This window comes from Eschrichtius robustus, chromosome 11, assembly GCF_028021215.1.
Source record: "Eschrichtius robustus isolate mEscRob2 chromosome 11, mEscRob2.pri, whole genome shotgun sequence".
NCBI classification, from domain to species: domain Eukaryota; kingdom Metazoa; phylum Chordata; class Mammalia; order Artiodactyla; family Eschrichtiidae; genus Eschrichtius; species Eschrichtius robustus.
The window spans coordinates 70978289-70996740 of NC_090834.1; the positions used below are offsets into that span (position 1 = coordinate 70978289).

Below are 18452 nucleotides of genomic sequence, written 5' to 3' on the forward strand. Positions count from 1 at the left end.
TCTATCCAGGAATCGCTGGTCTCAGCGCAAACAAGGGGGCACACGGTAAAGGTCAGTTTGAAGATTGCCACTGTCCCTTCCGCTCACATTCATCCATCAGGGCGAGTCACTTGGCCAGGCCTGACATGAGGCAGCCTGTCGACTTCCCACACAGAGGAGCAGCTAATGGTGGGAACCTTGGTACAATCCACACGCTCCCCTTTCTCTACTTGTCATTCTGGGGTGCTGGGGCAGGGAGGAGGGAAAGCCCAGAGATGCCTGGTCCACAGCTGGAGGGCACCCTGTGGCCATCTTCCTGTGGATGGTGGGTGTGGGTTTCTTTAGGGGCGCTTCAGCCTTGCCCCACTCTGCTCCGCGTACCAGCTGTCTCCTTGTGGCACCTAATAGTGGCTGACACGCTCACCTCTTCCAGCACCCTTGCTCCTTTGTGTGGAGCCCCAGAGAATCTTCTCCCTATGCTCTGAGGAGCACAAGGGCACTGAGGTGGGACAGAGGGTGCCCCCAAGCTCTTGCCAGGTATACGTCCCAGGTCCCTTCATGCCTGGCTTTCTCTGGCCACCCAGAGAGCCTCCCTCCCACCTTCGGAAATCTCTAGGTCAGAAGTGAGCACACGTGTGACCCCTGACTCCAGGACTGTGGCCAGGTTCTCCCAAGAGCGTCCTCGCTGTGTGTCACTTGGATGGCAGCACCAGGGCCAGCCCTGAGTCCCCACTCAGCAAGGACCCCTCTCCCAGGTAACTTTGGCCTCTTGGAGCCCCCTCTCTTGGCTCAAATCTCTTCTGGAAGTAGTTAGCACAGAAGACGGTTTTTGTCCCTTTTCTTTCATTGTTCCATTTATTGTCTTACATCTAAGAACACCTTCCTGGAGAGAAAACAGTTTTCCAAAAAATAATTGTCACTGCTGATTCAGCTTCCTTACCTTGTCCAAGCATATAAGAAACATGGTTTTTGTTTTGCAAATTACAGTGCCAAAAATCTATGTTAGCATTTATTATTTCTATAAAGTAAACATGAGTGCTGGAAAAAATGATCAAAATAAATTTCGTATGGAGTTTGGTACTGAGAACCTTTATCTAAATTTCAGGGAACTGGGGGAAAGAAAATGCAAGGCATGGTGCTGGGAGATGCGCAGCCTTGAGATCCGGGCGCAGCTGGCGGGGCGGGGCGGGGCCGGGCGGGGTCTAGGCAGAGAGGCCGCAGCGGGCGAGGGGAAGGGGCCGGAGCAGCAGGGGAGAGCTGGAAGCTTCTCTGAGGGTACACCTGAGGGCACTTGAAAGGCACGCAGGAGTTCACCCCGTGACCGAGTGGGTAAAGGGAGCCACACCTGTAAAACAAAGTTGGGCACAGCTGAGGCCTCGTGCTCTCGGCTGCGTGCTCTTGGGAACTTAAGTATTTAAGCAGCCTGGCGCCTTGGGTAGTAGATGAGCTGTCGGGCTGGAGAGCGAGCAGGTCCGTTGCGGAGGCCTGGTGTATCCTGCTGGGGGGTTTGGAGTTTTATCTGGAAGGCTTGGGGAGAGCAGTGAAGCCCCTGAAGTGTTTTAAGCAAGGGGGTGGCCTACCTCTGACCACAGTGAGGAGGGGGCGAGACTGGAGAGGGGAGCAGCCTGGATGGAGGCGATGAATAGAGGTTGGAGAAGTGGCTGGACCCACCCATCCAAGGGCCAAGTGTGGGCTCTGGGGTGTTAGAAGGAGAAGGGAGGTCGCCCGGGGTGGATCCTGGGTTGCGAATTTGGGGGCTGGCAGGATAGTGTGGGACCTGGACGGGGAACCAGATTTAGATGGGGTCGTGTGTGGTGAGCCTCCCCCAAGCAGCCCTGCCCTGGGGACTTTGCATCCCTGCCGCTTATCCCTCGAGGTTTAGGGACTGGGAGCCCAGAATTCCTGGTCACATCGTTTGCACTTGCCCAGACAGGGTTACCTGTGTCAGACAGTGAGGGCTTCTGAACCAGACTGCAAGGAAGAATAAATCGGGAGGACACAGTCCGTTCTATCCCTGGATTTTCATCTGAAGACCTTTATAATGATCAAGACAAAAGCAGGTCATTGAAGATGCAAGAATCAGTCAGCGGAATGTGAAGCGCCAGAATTTGTGCTTCAGGAAGGTCAGGAAGCCCCGTTTAAAATCTGTCTTTCCGTCTCAAGGTGGAGCAGGTAGGGAGTAGTGGGGCAGGTGCAGCCCATTTCTTCCTTCAGAGCCTGTTCCTTCCGTAGGGGTCACAGGGCCAGAGAGGAGACCCCCATATCCTGCCAGCAGGAGGTGGGCAGGGCAGCAAACTCTCGCCCCGCTTTCATTTAACATGAGCAGCTTTTCAGAACTGATTTCTCTACCACATGTACTTGAGTTCAGGGACATTTTCTTTCAGCGTCTTAGCTCACTCCCAGCGGTTTCAGGTATTAGCCCTGCTGGCGTTTTGTCTTGGCTTAATGTTTCCTGAAGACTTGTTTTCTGTGGTTCCTCGTTGTGTGCATTTAGGTAACTCACCTGGCTGGAGAGAGAGTTGAGTGGTGTCGTTATTGGCAGGTGTAGCTCCCGGATCCCCAGTGCTCTCCTGCTATGTGACCTCGGCTGGTTTCTTCACCTCTCTCTGCCTCGATCTTCTTCTCGGTAAAATGTGGAAACAACAGTATTTACCTCTGAGTTATTTTCAGGTCTGAGTGAGTTAATCTACATGGTGCAGTAAGAACAGCGCCTGACGCCAAGTACACGCTCAGTCACTGTTCACTGTTATTATTGCTTGACCCAGTAGGAGAAATGACAAATATAATTATCTTCTTCCTCTTAAGGCCGTGTCCAAGAATTTACGTTTAGTAATTTAAAAGGCATTGTTTTTCACAGAAATTATCTCCTGGCAGACTTCCTCATGTGTTTGCAGTTGAGTTTAACAGGCAGTTGAAGGACGGGACGGTCAGCTCAGCATTGCTCCCTGTAATCAGGAGTCATGAGCGAGTTCCCCATCTTCCTCAGCTGCTATGAGACTTTCCATTTACTCCAAAGTGACCTGTCTGGGATTTCTTCTGTGGGCCCCACTGTAGGTTTCTGGAAGAAGTTGACTGCCTGAAAGGAAGCGACAAAACATGAAAATTGCTTTGAGGTGACCAACAAGTCCAGTGGCCCCTTGCTTCTCCCAAGGTGGATCTGGGGTTTAAGAACCGTAACTTCAGGTAACAATCCTATCCTACCCACCCCTGCCTAGAGTGACTATCATTGGCAGCTCCGATGGTAGTCCTTCCCTCAGGAAGTGTGGTTTCTTCCAGGAGCCCTAGAACTTGAAATTTTCCACCTCATGCAAATGTATGGCTGTTCAAAAAGAGGAGCCGGGGGCTAGAGGGGGCACCACAGGTCTGACATGTGACCCAAAGGGTCACCGAGACCCTGAGGTCTGTGCTCACTGCTGGCCCACTTCTCTTAATGTCAGTAATAATGATAATAATGACAACAAAAGCGACAGCTGCAGCAGGGCCTTTAATGTGATTAAATGATTATAAAATACTCCTCGAAGAATACATCAGACTAGCCAGGAAATTTCTAAAAATGAAGAGTAAGAAGCAGGAAAGGAATTGTTCTACCAGATATTAAAATGTATTATAAAGCCACAATCATAAATAGTGTGGTACCAGAATGGAAGTAAGCAGATCAAAGGAACAGAAGAGAAAGTCCAGAAATAGAAAACGAATCAATAAAGATGGCATTTCAAGTGACGGGTAACAGGACACCTGGTCTGGTAAGTGGTGCTGCGACAACTGTCTATTTGGAGAGAAATGAGAAATTCCCAACCTTAGGTCGTGTACCAAAAATAATTTCCAAGTGGATTAAAGAACTAAATTTTTTTTAAAAAAATATAAAAACATTAGCAAAGAAGAGAATGTTTTTATTATTTTGGGGTGACAAGGTTTTTAAAACATGTCACTTTTAGTATCACATACAAATACCATAAGCAAAGTTAAAAGGCAAAAGGGGGGGAAAGTATTTACAACATCTGTGACGAGCAAAGATTAATATTCCTAATATACAAATTTATTCATTCAACATGCATTTATTGAGTGCTCACTGTGTGCTAGAAAGTGTTCTAAGCACTAAGGGTGCAAGCAGTAAACCAAAGTCCCTGCTCTTCTGATGCTTATAAGTCTAATGGAGAGGACAGCCAGTAAATTAAGTAGATTATTGCAGGCCAAATGCTGATAAGGGCGATGGGAAAAAATTAAGCAAGTCTGGGGTGGTTAGGAAGAGTTGGTGGGGAGGTCATATTATGTGGCTCTTCAGGGAAGCTTCACTGATGAAGTGAAGCTTCATCTGAGCAGAAATATGAAAGAAAAAGGGGAGAAGTGGTTGAATTTTGGATGTTTTTTTAATCTTGAGCTGATAAGATTTGCTGATGGATTGGATGCAGGTTGTGAAGGAAAGAAAGGAGTCAAGGGTGACTTCTAGGTTTGGGGCCTGAGCAGCAAGCAGGATTGAAGTACTACTTACTGACCTGGGCATGACCAAGAGGCTTGGCTTGGGGAGAACCAGGGATTGGTTATGGATGTTTCACGTTTCTGTTGTATATTCAAAGGGAGATGTCAGGGTGATGGTTATACAGGTTTGGAATTTGGGGAGAGATCTGGGCTGGAGATGTAAATATGGGAGTTGTCATAGCATAGATAGTATTTGAAGCAATGAAACTAGACGGATCTCCTAGGGAGTGAGTATAGACAGAGAGGAGGGCCGAGGACAGCTAGAGGTGAGGAGATGAGAGGAACCAGATGAAGAGACCAAAGAGGAGTGGCCACTGAAGTAGGAGAACCATGAAGCTGAGAGACAAGGAGGAGGGAGAGATCAACTCTATTAGATGTGCTGATGGGCCGAGTAGGGAGGGAATGGAGAACTTGCTGTTGGATTTAGCAATGAGGAGGTCACTAGTGAACCCAACAGGGGCTGTTGTAGTGGGATGATGGGGACAAAAGCCTGATTTGAGTTGAGTTATAGCGAGGAAGAGGAAAGCAATTGGAAACAAAGAATTGGGGCAGTAACTGGAAGGGAATGGAGTTCAAAAAAGTTGTGTTTTTCTCGCCCCCAAGATGAGAGTTGTTGCAGTGTGTTCTTATCCTAATGGGAGTGATGCTTTAGAGTGGGGGAAGTGGATGATGCAGGATTGGGGTGGATGGTCTGGACTAGTAAGAGAGGGTGGGGTCAGCATGCTTTGGGGCTGGGGTCCTAGCCTGCAGCATCTAGGTAGCTGGTAGAAGTGGTCACTGGCCTCTTTTCTCAGTGAAGTAGAAGCAGACTTACCAGCTAAGCATGAGGACTGGGGAGATGTTGGAGGTTTGAGGAGGAAAGAGCAAGTATGGTAGCAGAGTGGGAGAATAGATGGAGCAGAAGAGTCAAGGATCGTTGCTTGCTTTTCTCCCACCAGTTCAGGTGCCCAGGTGAGCGTGAGTTAGGAGGCCCATCGATCCTAGAGGCAGTATGGTAGGAAAATAGGACATGAGTGGGCACAAAGGAAAACCAAGAAACGCCCATATAAACATAGGAACACCATCCATAATAATTTTAAATTACAAGTAAAAACAGTGAGGTTTCGTTTTTTTCCTTCAGATTGACAAGATCTCTTATTGGGGATGTAAATTATTGGTGCTTTTCTGGAGCACAGTGTTTCAGCATTTAACAAAACATACAATGTGTGTCCCCTTTAGACCTGTCAGTCCGACTCTTAGAGATAATAGCTCAAATGTGCAGAGCTACGCACACAAAGATGTTCACTCCAGCAACGGTCGTGAGAGTGAAAACGCAGCACACGCCTAACCAGGAGGGCTCAGGTCTCTAATCTGTGGGCACACTAGTGACAGTGAAAACAGGGGCTCACCCTTGCCTCTCACTTTGCAGATGAGGAAACTCGGGCCCAGAGAGCGGGAGTGACAGCCCCAGTCACGGCGCTTGGAGCTGGACCCCGACAGCGGGCAGTGCACGGCCACCTTCAACTGGGTTTGCACTTGGAGTCCCTTGCAAGGTACTTGCCAGTTTCTCCTTTGGGCTGACTTACTTTACGCTTTTAAGATACGAATTCTGAAAATGTTTTGCAAGTGTTTGCAGTGTCTTCACTTCATTATGCAAGGTTTTCCTTGCAGTGGAATCCTGAGTACAAAAGGACAGTTTGGGAGGACAGGACAGACTTTGCCTGGGCCAGTGATGGAGCGGGACCATTTTTTCCTGACTCCCAAGTGGGACTTATAGGCTGAGAAAGGATATTTTCTGCTTTCCTACAACTTTGATAAAAATTTGTAATAAAAATACAAAGATAGGGCTTCCCTGGTGGCGTAGTGGTTAAGAATCCGCCTGCCAATTCAGGAGACACGGGTTCGAGCCCTGGTCTGCGAAGATCCCACATGCCGCGGAGCAACTAAGCCCGTGCACCACAATTACTGAGCCCATGCGCCACAACTACTGAAGCCCGCGCGCCTAGAGCCTGTGCTCCGCAACAAGAGAAGCCACTGCGTTCAGAAGCCCGCACACCACAATGAAGAGTAGCCCCCGCTCGCCGCAACTAGAAAAAGCCTGCGCGCAGCAACGAAGACCCAACACAGCCAAAAATAAATAAAATAATAAATAAATTTTTAAAAATACAAAGATAACAAGTAGATCATATTTATTTCATTGATTAGATTTGATTAGAAGAAGATTAATTTAGGACTGTCAGAACATCTGGGACACTTGGTCCCCTCGGTGGGAGGAGCACAGGGCTGTAACTTCTAGAGCCTTGGGTTCTGGTTTAGTTCTTCCATGCCCTGGCACGGGGATCTAGGAGAAGCCACCCAGTTTCTCTGAGCTTTGTGTCTACAAGAAGAACGAGTGGGTGAGCCTAAATTACCTATAGTAACGCCTAGAGTAAATACGATGCTCCTTCCGGTTCTACCTGGTCCCTGTTCCAGTTGGCTGGGTGACAGAGATGTTGGTGCTGTAATCAAGTCCCTTTCCTTCCACAGAGCTACCCTGGTCGTCCTCCACCTTAGAAGAGCACGTAGAAATAAACGTGCCTCTGTGCCTCCTTGTACCTATTCCAGACTCCAATGGCCGAACAGAGAATGGACATTTCTTCAACTATCAGCGACTTCATGTCCCCAGGCGCCACCGACCTCCTCTCCAGCCCCCTGGGCACCGGTGGCATGGATTGCAACCGGAAACGCAAGGGCAGCTCCACGGACTACCAGTAAGGCCTTTGGGCTCGTCTTCCTCTCGCTAAACTTGGTGTCGGCTCACAGGCATGAACATCTAGGGCCTCTACTGTCCCTCCTGGAAGAAGGGATCCTCTCTGTGAAAAGGGGTGGGAATGAAAGATCCAACTCCAGGTGGCCACACAGTAGTTGATTTTGCCCTTTATCTTCCCCCTGGATTGCAAGCAGGAGGGAGCTTCCAGTACTGCTGAGGTGTTTACTCCCTGCTCCTGTCCCCAGATTGTTCCACATCGAGGGAACAAGAATAGCCTTAAAGCCAGGTTCCACATTTTACCCCTTTCTTCATTTTCCTTTGCTCTTTTGAGCAAGATGGCTCAGTCCCTGGATGTAAACTCAGTGGTTTCAAAAAGAGCTTTGCCTGAAGGCCTCTCTCTAGGAGGACATCAATGGCTTACTTAATGTTTGTGGAGTGAATAAGTAGAGGTCATCTCTGGAAACAGTATAGGAACAGTGATATTGTCCTTAAACGTTATTTAAATTAGTGTGTTCCTCTTATATTAAATAGTACTTTTCTTTTTAGACTTGATGGCTTTTCTTTTGAGTAAGTAAATTTTCACACTTATAGTCAACCCTTCTGTAGCTGTACGAACATCTAGGGAATAAGTCAGCATAGAACATCCAAAGGCACGTTTTGTTTTGTAGAGGCAACTGTGTGGAGTCTTGCCCAAATGTCCATTTGAGAGGTTTTCTTCTGTTTAATGAGGGAAGATCTCCAAGGAGGTATCCCCCCTACAGCAGATGTCCTTTCTGCTGAAGTTCACAGGTCGAATTTGGGGAGCACAGTGGCTGGAGGTCAGATGCCCACTAGGAGATGCTATGAGTAATATGTAAGTGATCCCAGATGATTAAGAGAGTGGACGCCTAGGGGATGGAGAGTGGGTGTGAGGACTGAGAGGGTGTTCTTCCATGGCAGTAACTCCCCAGCAGGGAAACTAGATGTTTTCTGTGGAGCCTTTGTCTTGGGCCAGTGCCGATGGAGGACTTGACATGTTCTAAGACCTCTGCTATCTAGATCTGTGGTTTCCAACCTTGTCTCCATCCAGAACTTTCAGGTTTCCCGCATGGACTCCAGTTTGCAGGTCTTCTGTAATTCATGGAGACCCTATTAATTAAGCAACCATAATCCTTTTCTTATCATTTTAATGTACTAAACTCATACCTGAAGGGCAGAGCTTCTTTTCACCTGAGATGATCATCTGCCTCAGTGAGCAGATACAAGTCTAGACAAAAGGGAAGAGAGAGTTGTCATTTTCCCCTGTGGCCTGTAGGTTTTCTTCTGAACTTCAGGACTAGCTAGAGAAAGTCTCTGCCCGTGAGGAAATCGAGGGCTCTTGGTTGGGAACCACCGTTCTAGAATGCCCGTGACGTGCCTCAGTGCTCCTGAGAAAGTTGTTTTTGCCCTTGAGATGACATTGTTTGGAGGGCCATAATCCCTCCTTTCTTACGGGAGAAAGGAGGAGGCCCAGATGGTGGTCAGTGCCCTCCTGAGTGATTTAGGGGTTGGAGAAGGGTGTGAGCTGACCCAGGGGATTTAGAACTCCTTCCTCTGAGGATTTCAATCTGTTTTCTACTGAACCACAAGGTGATGTGAAAACTGGATTCTGGAGTCCATGCAAGGAAGGCAGATCCCTGCTGTGGCCCCAGGAATCTCTATGGCCCCCAACCCCATGCCTCCCTCTGTCCCAGTTCCTCAGGGCTCGGGGTTTCCTGCTGAGCTGAGAACCAGAGCATTGGGTAGCAGTGCCTTTGAAGAGCTGGCTTGGGGCTCTGCTCAGTACTTCTTCGTGGGTACTTTGATTTCCTCTCCTCACCTCACCCACCATCACCAAATATATAGTATATTTGATGCTTGATGTGTTTTGCAAATGAATGAACCCCATTTATCCAGAATGATGGGGGGGGGGAAATGAGGTGTTACAGTTACTCAGATACTCTGGTTACCTAAGAGTGTCCATAAATGCCATATGTCTTCCCAATTTTCTCAAACAATCAATATGGTAAAAATATGTTAACACGCAAACTCTATTGAGATGGTATATATAACTTTTGTTTGGTCTGGGTTTTATAGTAGGTTCAAGTTGGTTTTGTTTGTTTTACTTTTATACATCAAGAGTCAATACTATGACTATTTGAGCTTTCTAATTGCTTGGTTTCTGGATAAATGAGGCCTTCTGTATTATGATAAGAAGCTATTTTGTATGTCTTAACGGTCACATTCTCTTTTGTTTTCTCAGAGAAAGCATGGACACAGACAAAGATGACCCTCATGGAAGGTACCATGAATCTAGTCATTTGGACTTCAGCATCCTTAGAGCCATTTTCTTTGCATAATTAAACATTCTGTTACTTGGTGCAGGTTCCATCCATGTCCTTGATTAGGGATAAGCAAGGAGGCCTTGAGCCTATGGGCTTGAACTTGTCTCCCTCCCCCCACCCACGGTGTGGCCAACAACCAAAGCTCTTGTGTGTCATGTAGAGATGACAGGGATAAGGCAGGGAAGAAAACAGATGTGTAACTCTGCTGTCAATCTCCAGGGCATTGTGTTTCTTCTTTTTTTTTTTTTTCCAGGTTAGAATACACAGAGCACCAAGGAAGGATCAAAAATGCAAGGTGAGCTTGGACCTTCATTCTGTCTATAAACTGTCCTGGTTTGGTTGCTTGGTGTGTAGCCAAGGAGGCTCTGCATATCTGGTCCTTGTCTGTCAGACGGTCTTCGACACTGTTACATCCTTAGGGAAGGAGGAAGGGGATGGGGGGCCCGGGCTTGATGTGGCCTTCTGCCCCTCCCTCCATCCCTCCAGGCTGAGCTGCCTTCACTCTTTGCTGTCTAAGCACAATTAACCTGAAGGGGACTTCGGAGGGAGCAGAAGATAAATCAAGGCTAAAGGTTTTCTCTGTCTTCAGCAGGTTACTCCTTCCTGACTTAGGGCCCTTCAGGGAGACCTGGCTCAGTGACTCAGTTCCCCGGGCTGTCCCAAGCCTCTGAAAGCGCCCTTATTGCTCTGCAAAGTGCAGTTGAAGGCCAGACCTGGGGATGCCCTGCTCCCTCAAGGAGATTCTCTAACTCCGTCCTTCCTGCTTCCACCCATGCCTGCGACTCCTTGCCATGCGGATCCTGAGCTCTCCTGCCAGTAGCCCCAGGGCCATTTGAGTCTGTATTGTGACACAGAACCAGGGGCTGCAGAATTTGACCCGACACTTCTGGCTTTTCCCTCATGGACCAGCTTTGGCGAGAGATCCCACGGTTCTGTTGCTATGGCAGTGGCAGCAAACTACGTTTCCACTGTTGACACACCTCTTTAAGGGGACAGTCACAAATGACAGGTGCAAACCAGTCAGGGAGGGAGTGTGTGCCCATGGAAGTGTCACTCTGACTCGGCGGGCAGCAACTCCAGGGAGGAAGGCATGGGACATTCCTCAGTGGAAACTCTTGGGGACAGATGCAGCAAGTGCTGCGTCTAGGTGGGGTCACGGCCGATCCAAGGACGGCAGCGTTAGTTACCTGGTGTCTCAATCAGTCGGCCTCCGACAAGCCACACAGCAGGCTCCCCACAAACCTCAGAGACAGCTCAGCGCGGTGCCCCCACAGATGTCTGTTCTGGATGTTTTGCCCTTTGAATCCTCCACCTCCCTTCTTTCCTTCACCCCCGTCTTAAAATCCAACTTTATCAGGGCTGAGAGGAAGAGAAATGAGAAATTAACAGCTCAGTTTACTCTGAAAAGACAGTTTTTGTAATATTTCTCAATTCTAAGGATGAAGTGAGCATAAAAAAACCTAATACTGACCTGGCAGTGAGCCCACTTTTTTTGGTGACTTAGTAGGAAAACCTAGTTTGAAACATTCTGCAGATTCTAAATTTGCCTTGACAGATGAATATTGAAAACAGCTATAATTTATTTTCTTCGTTTCCTTGATGCTCTGTTACATTTTACAGAAATCATTTTTCATATTGTTGTTCAGGGAAGCTCACAGCCAGATTGAAAAGAGGCGTCGGGATAAAATGAACAGTTTTATTGATGAACTGGCTTCTTTGGTACCAACGTGCAACGCGATGTCCAGGAAATTAGATAAACTTACTGTGCTGAGGATGGCTGTTCAGCACATGAAAACATTACGAGGTGAGATCCCGGCTTTATTGTCCTTTATGCCCTTGCTCACAAATGTTACCACCCTTACCTAGAATGTTCCCGAGTCCCCTTAGGGACAGGTGTTTATCACTTGCAAATGTGTAGCCTTGAGTAATATGCCTGTCATTTTCAGCGGTAGACCTGATGCCAAATGAAACGATTATTGAGCTTCTGTGTGTATCAAGATGCAGTTTTGCTGCCCTACATCTCCAGAGGGTGGAGGCTATGTCCTGTGCATGTGTATATGCACATACATATCCGAGAGGACACTGCTGAAGTCCCAGCTTGTGCATACGTGGTGCCTGGACCCCACCCATACCATGATATACATCAGAAATGTAGGTGCCCTTAGTGACACAGGAAAGTCAGTTTCAGTTTTGAAGAGGAAAATTCATCATGGTTCCTTTTGAAGAGTGAGTCACTGGTTGGTGGGACTTGCTGCGTTTTATTGTCAGGAATGAACACTGATGATATTTTCATCTTCCTGGAATTTTCCCAAACCAGATCAACTCTTTCTGAGGGAAGCAGTGTTTTCCTTCTTTTCTGAGTGCGGGGAGGGTGAGAAAACAGAGGCAGAAACGTGGAAGTGACTTATCCACACCGCAGGAGAAATCTGAACTGTATCAGGCATTTTAGTGACTACGGTTCCTGGAATTTTCCACAGCTAGTCTTGGACTATTTGAGGAAACTGGAAAGTGGGCGCTCACTCAGATCTCTGACCTGAGTGGTAAAAGAATTACGTCTTTTATATTTCTACAAAGCCACCAGAAATAAGGAGTAGCTGGTTTTGTCTGACTTTTAATCATTATTCAAAAATATAAATGTTGTATCCTTTGCCCGGAGAATGGCATTTTAAAATTCATTTTAGTGAAGATAGAGATTAAATCATTATAACTAATTTGTTACGTTGGAAGGAAAAGAGTGGCAGAGCTCAAGTTACCCTAAAAAGCAGGGACGCAGGTCAGTAATATGTGCCTTGTTGGTTGATATGAAAGTCAGGACACGTTCTCTGTTTCCCTCCTTCCCGGTGGTACTTGGAATTGTTATGGACCGTTTCATTTTACTTCTTCACTCTTTTACTAACCATTCTGCAGATTCCAAGTCATTTCCTGCTGGCATTTTTCTCTAAGTTATTCTCCTGAAAGATGCCAGATTGACAGCCTTTTAAACATAAGTCTTGTGCCTTTCAGTCCTGGGAGCTCGAGTTGCACTTACTGAAGAAATGCATTTCTCCGGGTTGCCAAGCTCATTTAATTCAACCCTGGTGAAGAGGAGCTCTCAGTAAATGCCTTCTACAGGGTGTTTACTCTGGGCCTGGCAGTCTGGATGATTTCCCAAGAACATTTAGAGTGGAGATTTGAGCAACTGCTAGACAACCCATTTAATACAGATCTTGGGAGGAGGGAACCTCCCAGGAGTCTCTACCAGTTTGCTTCTAGAGCTGCCTTCTCTCTTAGAAGCAGTTTTTTAACTCGTGTCAGCTCCTGATTTTCACTATAGTGACAAAAGCAAGCTTGCTAAGTCTCCTGTGGGCAACAGTGTTTGCTTTTCGGTGGAATTCTCTTTGGCATTAGAGGCTCCTGTCCAAAGTCAGATCTAGCCCTGTCTCCGTTAAGGAAAAAGAAGACAAAATTTAGATCCCAAGTGGGTAAGGAGTAGGCCGCATCTGGAAGGTTTGAGGCAGTCGAATGGAATGAGACATCTGAAAATACAGTGTTCCAACGCTTTCTCTTTTTTCCCCTGTAAGGTGCCACCAATCCATACACAGAAGCAAACTACAAACCGACTTTTCTATCAGATGATGAATTGAAACACCTTATTCTCAGGGTATGTTGCAATTATGGGATTGTTTTACACAACATTTATTTTTACAAATTTCAGAGTTAAGTACCAGCGTGTGGGAATTTGATGTCTCAACCCCGAACTTGCTTAGGCTCACTTCCTCTTTTGGGGTCTCCACCTTGTTCTTACTGTTTGAACAGGCTTCACATCTCTTCCCTGAGACCCTCCTCTTCTACCCTTGCTAAAGCAAAAATTGAAGGTCTACGCTACTGGGACTTCAAATCAGGAGAGCAGGATTTTGTTAAAATAGGCGGTAATGAAGAATCCCCTTCCTGAATAGGAAGATTTTAGAAAGGGACTGAAAGTGAGAGCAACTGAGAATTTCTCTCATCACTTAACCACTAGCACAAAAACAGCCACCTAAATCTTTATACCAAAATTCCATCAAAACAACCGGCTTCCGAAGACACCATGGCCCGAGGAGGAAAATAAGTGGAGGAGGCGATGCTTTCCCCTGCTTGACTGCAGTGCTCACTTTCTCCTGCCAGACTCTGCAGAGAGGCAGCTGAGGTGGCACTGCGGGAACCTGGCTTCTGTGCGGAATCAGCTCTGCTCTGGGTAGAGCGAGATTCACTTGGAAATTGAAGGGAGAGACACCGAATTCAGAAACATGTCCTCTTGCAAACTGTGAAAAGAGAAACAGAGAAGCCTAACTTAAGGCAAAGATGCCTGCCCCATCTCGCCACAGCCAGGGCTGACCTCGCTTCTCTGAGCAGAAGTTTGCAAAGCCCGGGCACAGAGGCTAGTCCAACTGGATGTTTGCATCTTCGCTACCCATTTTCAGCTCACTCTGGCTTCAGGCCCTCTGTAAGCCTGGCCTGCCTGCTCATTCCAATAGACTCTGTCCATCCCCTCGTGGCGTGCTGTATTAACTGCAAGGAACAGAAGACGTGATGAATAAACAAGGCTTTGTTTCTCCAGCATAGCCAGTCCTGGGGTAGGCTGTGAGGGGCTCGTGTTAGAGGTTCAGTGAGGTCAGCAGGAACCAGGCTCTTTCTGTCCTCTCACACAACCCTGCTGAGCTAGCATGCAGCTTGTTGCCTTATTGGCGTGAGACAGCCTGTGCCAGCTCTCAGTAGCTGATCAGCCAGAAAAAGGGCAAGGGAGGCTCCAGGCCAGCTGTCTTTTGTACCAAGAAAGGATGCACCTTCCTGGAAGCACAATAGTGGACTTCAGCTTATCCAGAAGATGTCACCTGGTCCCCCATAGCTGCAAGGCATGTTGCAGAACAAGTATCGTAGACGCAGGCACGAGAGAAGGGGGTCGGGAGCAGTGGTTGCCACACATACTTTCCAGAACCGCATCCGTCTGCTAGATTTCCCTCCAGGAGTGGCTGCCACAACCCAGTATGGAACTCCAGCTGTGGCCTGGTTGGCCTGGGGTTGGATCGCCTGGTAGCCTCCCTTGCAGTAGAAGCCATCTTATTAGTGCCACATCTGCGGTAGCTGTAATAGTGGCCCTCCCCGGCTCTCTTGTACGTGAATTATTGTTAGGCCAGGTTTTTTCCATCGTGCGTAGGTGCAGTGTTTTTGAACTTCTCTTTCATCTATCCAATAAATATCTATTTATTGGATAGTCCCATGTTCCAGCTTATCATTAGCGATCCTTCAGAGCTTCATGTGATTTGTAGCTTGGATAGGTATGTCTTCTGTCTTCCATTTTCATTCATTAACTAATTCAGCAAACATTTTAGTACTTACTGGTTATGCATGGCCCTGTCCTACAAACGTCCAATCACTGATAAACACTGTAGGGCGGGACCAAGGCTTCTCAGGAAGTTGGCGATGGTCATTTGGTTACCTCTCAAGGCACGCTCGGAAGACCCAACTCTGCCCTCACCTCTCCATCCTTTTCATAAAGATGTCCTTGTTCTCAGGGAGGACTTGCTGGAGTTAAGATGTAAACTATATCTGCAGCATCTCCAGAGAGACCACGGGGGCCGGCTTCACGGGCATGCAACCTGCGCAGTCACACAGGGCCTGGCACTTGGTTTAATGCTCTGCTGTCGCCATCTTGAAAACTGTATTTGAGAACAAGGGTCCCTGCATTTTCCTTTTGTACTGGGCCCTACAGATTATGTAGCTGGTCCTAATTGCCATACTGATAATTTGGTACTTTTTAAATTTTTATTTTATTTTATTTTATTTTTTTGACTGTGTTGGGTCTTCGTTGTTGGGCGTGGGCTTTCTCTAGTTGCGGCGAGCGGGGGCTACTCTTCGTTGCGGTGCGCGGGCTTCTCATTGTGGTGGCTTCTCTTGTTGTGGAACGTGGGCTCTAGGCACGGGGGCTTCAGCAGTTGTGGCACACGGGCTCAGCAGCTGTGGCTCACGAGCTCTAGAGCGCAGGCTCGGTAGTTGTGGCGCACGGACCTAGTTGCTCCGCGGCATGTGGGATCTTCCCAGACCAGGGCTCGAACCCGTGTCCCCTGCATTGGCAGATTCTCGACCACTGCACCATGAGGGAAGTCCAAATTTAGTGTTTTTAAAGAAAAAAAAATATATGTGTGTATATGTATAAAACCAACTCTTTTTGTGATGACGAGTGCTTAATAATTGTCTTGTTGGTGCTTTTCTGAATGATTTCCTATTAGACGCCCACACTTATCAGGGTCTGGAATAAGGGTTTTAATGCTATCCAAGCTAAGTACTTTATCTTGGGCTTGCCTTTTCTGCTCTTCTCTCTCAGACAACGTCAGTGGTGATTTGTCTTCCCTGATGGAACTTTTCTCACATCTCTGGCTCATCTCAGTGGCTGTGAAGTACTGTCTGATTCCTTGCCGCTTCCAGGTGCCCAGTTCTTGGGAATTTGCTTTAACAGATGGCAGGGTCCACTCAGATGATGTTTGAACAGTTTGGCAGCAGGAACTGGACTTCCACTTTTCCTTACCAGTGCAAATCTGACTAATAGCATTCTTTACTAAGTGCTTTCAAAATATCTTTAATAACCGGTGTGTCAAGGAGCAGTGAACCTGATCAGTTTATAGTGTCTGAATCCTGTATGTCCCGAGTTTTGAAAACGGGGCAGCTGCTTGGGCTCCGTGTCATTCATTAACTTAACACTGTCTTCCCTGAGGGCGAGCCTGCCCTGGTCTTCCTGGGCCCCGTGGCGCTCGTGTTCTCACCCCTCTGCTCTCTGGCTGTCCCCTCAGCCCCGGCTCCTTCACCTGCTGGTGTTTATCTGCCCGAGTAAAGCGGTGTCGGAATGTTTTGTGCCTCCCCTGCGCTGACCGTATTCACCAGCCTCTGGAACCTCCCCTCCCTCCCCTGCATGTGTTGAAATCCACTGCACTCGTGTCACCAGTTTGGGCCTGACTCTGCCCAGCATTTCTTCCAGGATGTCACGGGCACCTTCTTCCCAGGCACCTTTTGTGCCACATCACTTCATTAATGAAAAGCCTCAAAATACTCACTTCTCTCGTTAGATATAAGATTGTCTGCGAGGCAAGTGAGGAGGTTATTAATACCCTCTTTTTTGACAGAATGAGGCTCCCAGCAGATGGTGCTTGGGAAGTCGCTTCCCCCTCACTGTCACCCCTCGCCCCTGGGCCAGCTCAGAGACCTAACTTAGGAAAGGATCATCCCCAGCTGCCTTCTGGCAGGACAGCCTGCCAAGCCCTCTCACAGCAATAGTGAATCTGTTCCCCTTTTACGCACTTCTTTTATCCCAGCACAAGTGCATGTATCATTCTGTTACCTTCTGGCACATGAATTCATTTCCTAGTTCTTTGAATTAAACTGCATCCCGAAGGCCCTTTTGTGGAAAAGGGAGTAGGTTCTCTAGATTCTTCCAAAGGACAGACTGCGGCCCGGCAAATAACACAAGATAATGATGCACTGTGATTTAGACCGTGGCAGCTGAATATGGAGCAAGTGCATGGTAGAGAGCGGAGTGCCCTCCCCGGCACCGGCAAGGCCCCAACGGGAGTTGGGTGGTTGCCCGCCTGGAAAGTCGTGGATAGGATTCAGTCACACATGCACAAAACATCCTAAGCTCTCAGGTACCGTAGCTTTGGTATTTACCTGCTTCAGTCCATCCAACAAATACTGTCCTGTCTCCACACCTATCTTTACTGGCCCTTTGGATTTTTAGCTGTATTTAAAGTGAAGAAGAGGTGAAAAGAAAGTCAGGGGAAATTTTTGCTTTTCTTTTCTTGTATCATTTAGGATACAAACAGCCCAGCCCTGGGTCAAGGGATAATACTTGAGAGCAGTACTTCTCGAGCCTGTGTACGTTAGAATCACTTTGGGGTGAGGGTAAGGGTGGGATGGGGTGGGGGTAAGGGTGGGATGGGGAGGGGGTAATAATCATACCGGTGATCTAGCCCCATTCCAGACCATCAGCATAAAAAACCAAAAGCAAACCCCACTTCAAATGTTGAGAACCACTGTTCCCGAGAGCCCCCTGGAAATGGAGGTGTTCGAGTTGAGGACAGTTGGAGGCTGCGATCTTAGACCAGGGGGTTTCTGATCCTAAAGTTTCCTTCCACTCTCAGATTCTATGATATTACAGCATCGTTATACTTAGAGCAATGAAATGGATTTCTCTGGACCTTCATGCAATCAAAGGAAAATTCTTTAGCTGAGTTCTGCTTTGAAACAGAACTTACTCTAATGGGACTTTCCCCTGTAATCATTAGATAATACATGTGTATCTATCTGCCTTGGAGAGAATCTTACTATTCTGGGAAGGCATTTGTTCTGAACATCCTGTTCTCAGGATACCTGTGAACCTGTCAATGACTGCAGTCCTGTGCTTTGGATACTTAGAAAAACAATCCTTATTTGCTATCAGAGTGACTATAAATCATGTTTCCTGAAGTGTGATAAATTGATTATCCATTTCTCCTGATTAGGCAGCAGATGGATTTTTGTTTGTCGTAGGATGTGACCGAGGGAAGATCCTCTTTGTGTCAGAGTCTGTCTTCAAGATCCTCAACTACAGCCAGGTACTGCTCCTGCTGGCGGCGGGCAGCCTCACGGCAGCCAGAAAGGTCACCCCACTTCTCAGAATGATTATGGTGGACAAGTGACATGTGAAACGCTTATATATTCCCCCACCCCATCCTTCGTCCAGAAAATTCTTTACACAGAAATGAATATAAACTTAGAAGACTTCCTTTAATGTGCTTCCCCCACTGGGAAGTTCGACCTTATCAGCATTGTAACTTTCTCACTGCTGCAAGATAAATAGCCCACAGTGTAGGGGTAGAGGGGGCAAGGGGCTGTCTGACAAGGAAGACAGGTAGGCAGACAATACAATACCAGGGAATAAG

At 47.5% G+C, this 18452-nt stretch overlaps 1 protein-coding gene across 6 annotated transcripts in view; it reads left to right on the forward strand.

The window, feature by feature from the left end:
- BMAL1 (basic helix-loop-helix ARNT like 1) overlaps window positions 1–18452 on the forward strand; it is a 104224-nt gene that overhangs the window by 65322 nt on the left and 20450 nt on the right. For 4 of the 6 annotated variants that reach the window (XM_068554836.1, XM_068554840.1, XM_068554839.1 and 1 more), the window contains 8 exons: window positions 3034–3162; window positions 5864–5987; window positions 6961–7184; window positions 9444–9482; window positions 9779–9820; window positions 11172–11329; window positions 13086–13165; window positions 18033–18125. In XM_068554836.1, coding sequence (XP_068410937.1) covers window positions 7045–7184; window positions 9444–9482; window positions 9779–9820; window positions 11172–11329; window positions 13086–13165; window positions 18033–18125 — 552 coding nt within the window. In that variant the 5' untranslated portion in view covers window positions 3034–3162; window positions 5864–5987; window positions 6961–7044. Of the gene's footprint in view, window positions 1–3033; window positions 3163–5863; window positions 5988–6960; window positions 7185–7932; window positions 8037–9443; window positions 9483–9778; window positions 9821–11171; window positions 11330–13085; window positions 13166–18032; window positions 18126–18452 lie in introns of those variants that run through there. The other 2 variants (XM_068554837.1, XM_068554841.1) reach the window with 2 other exon arrangements.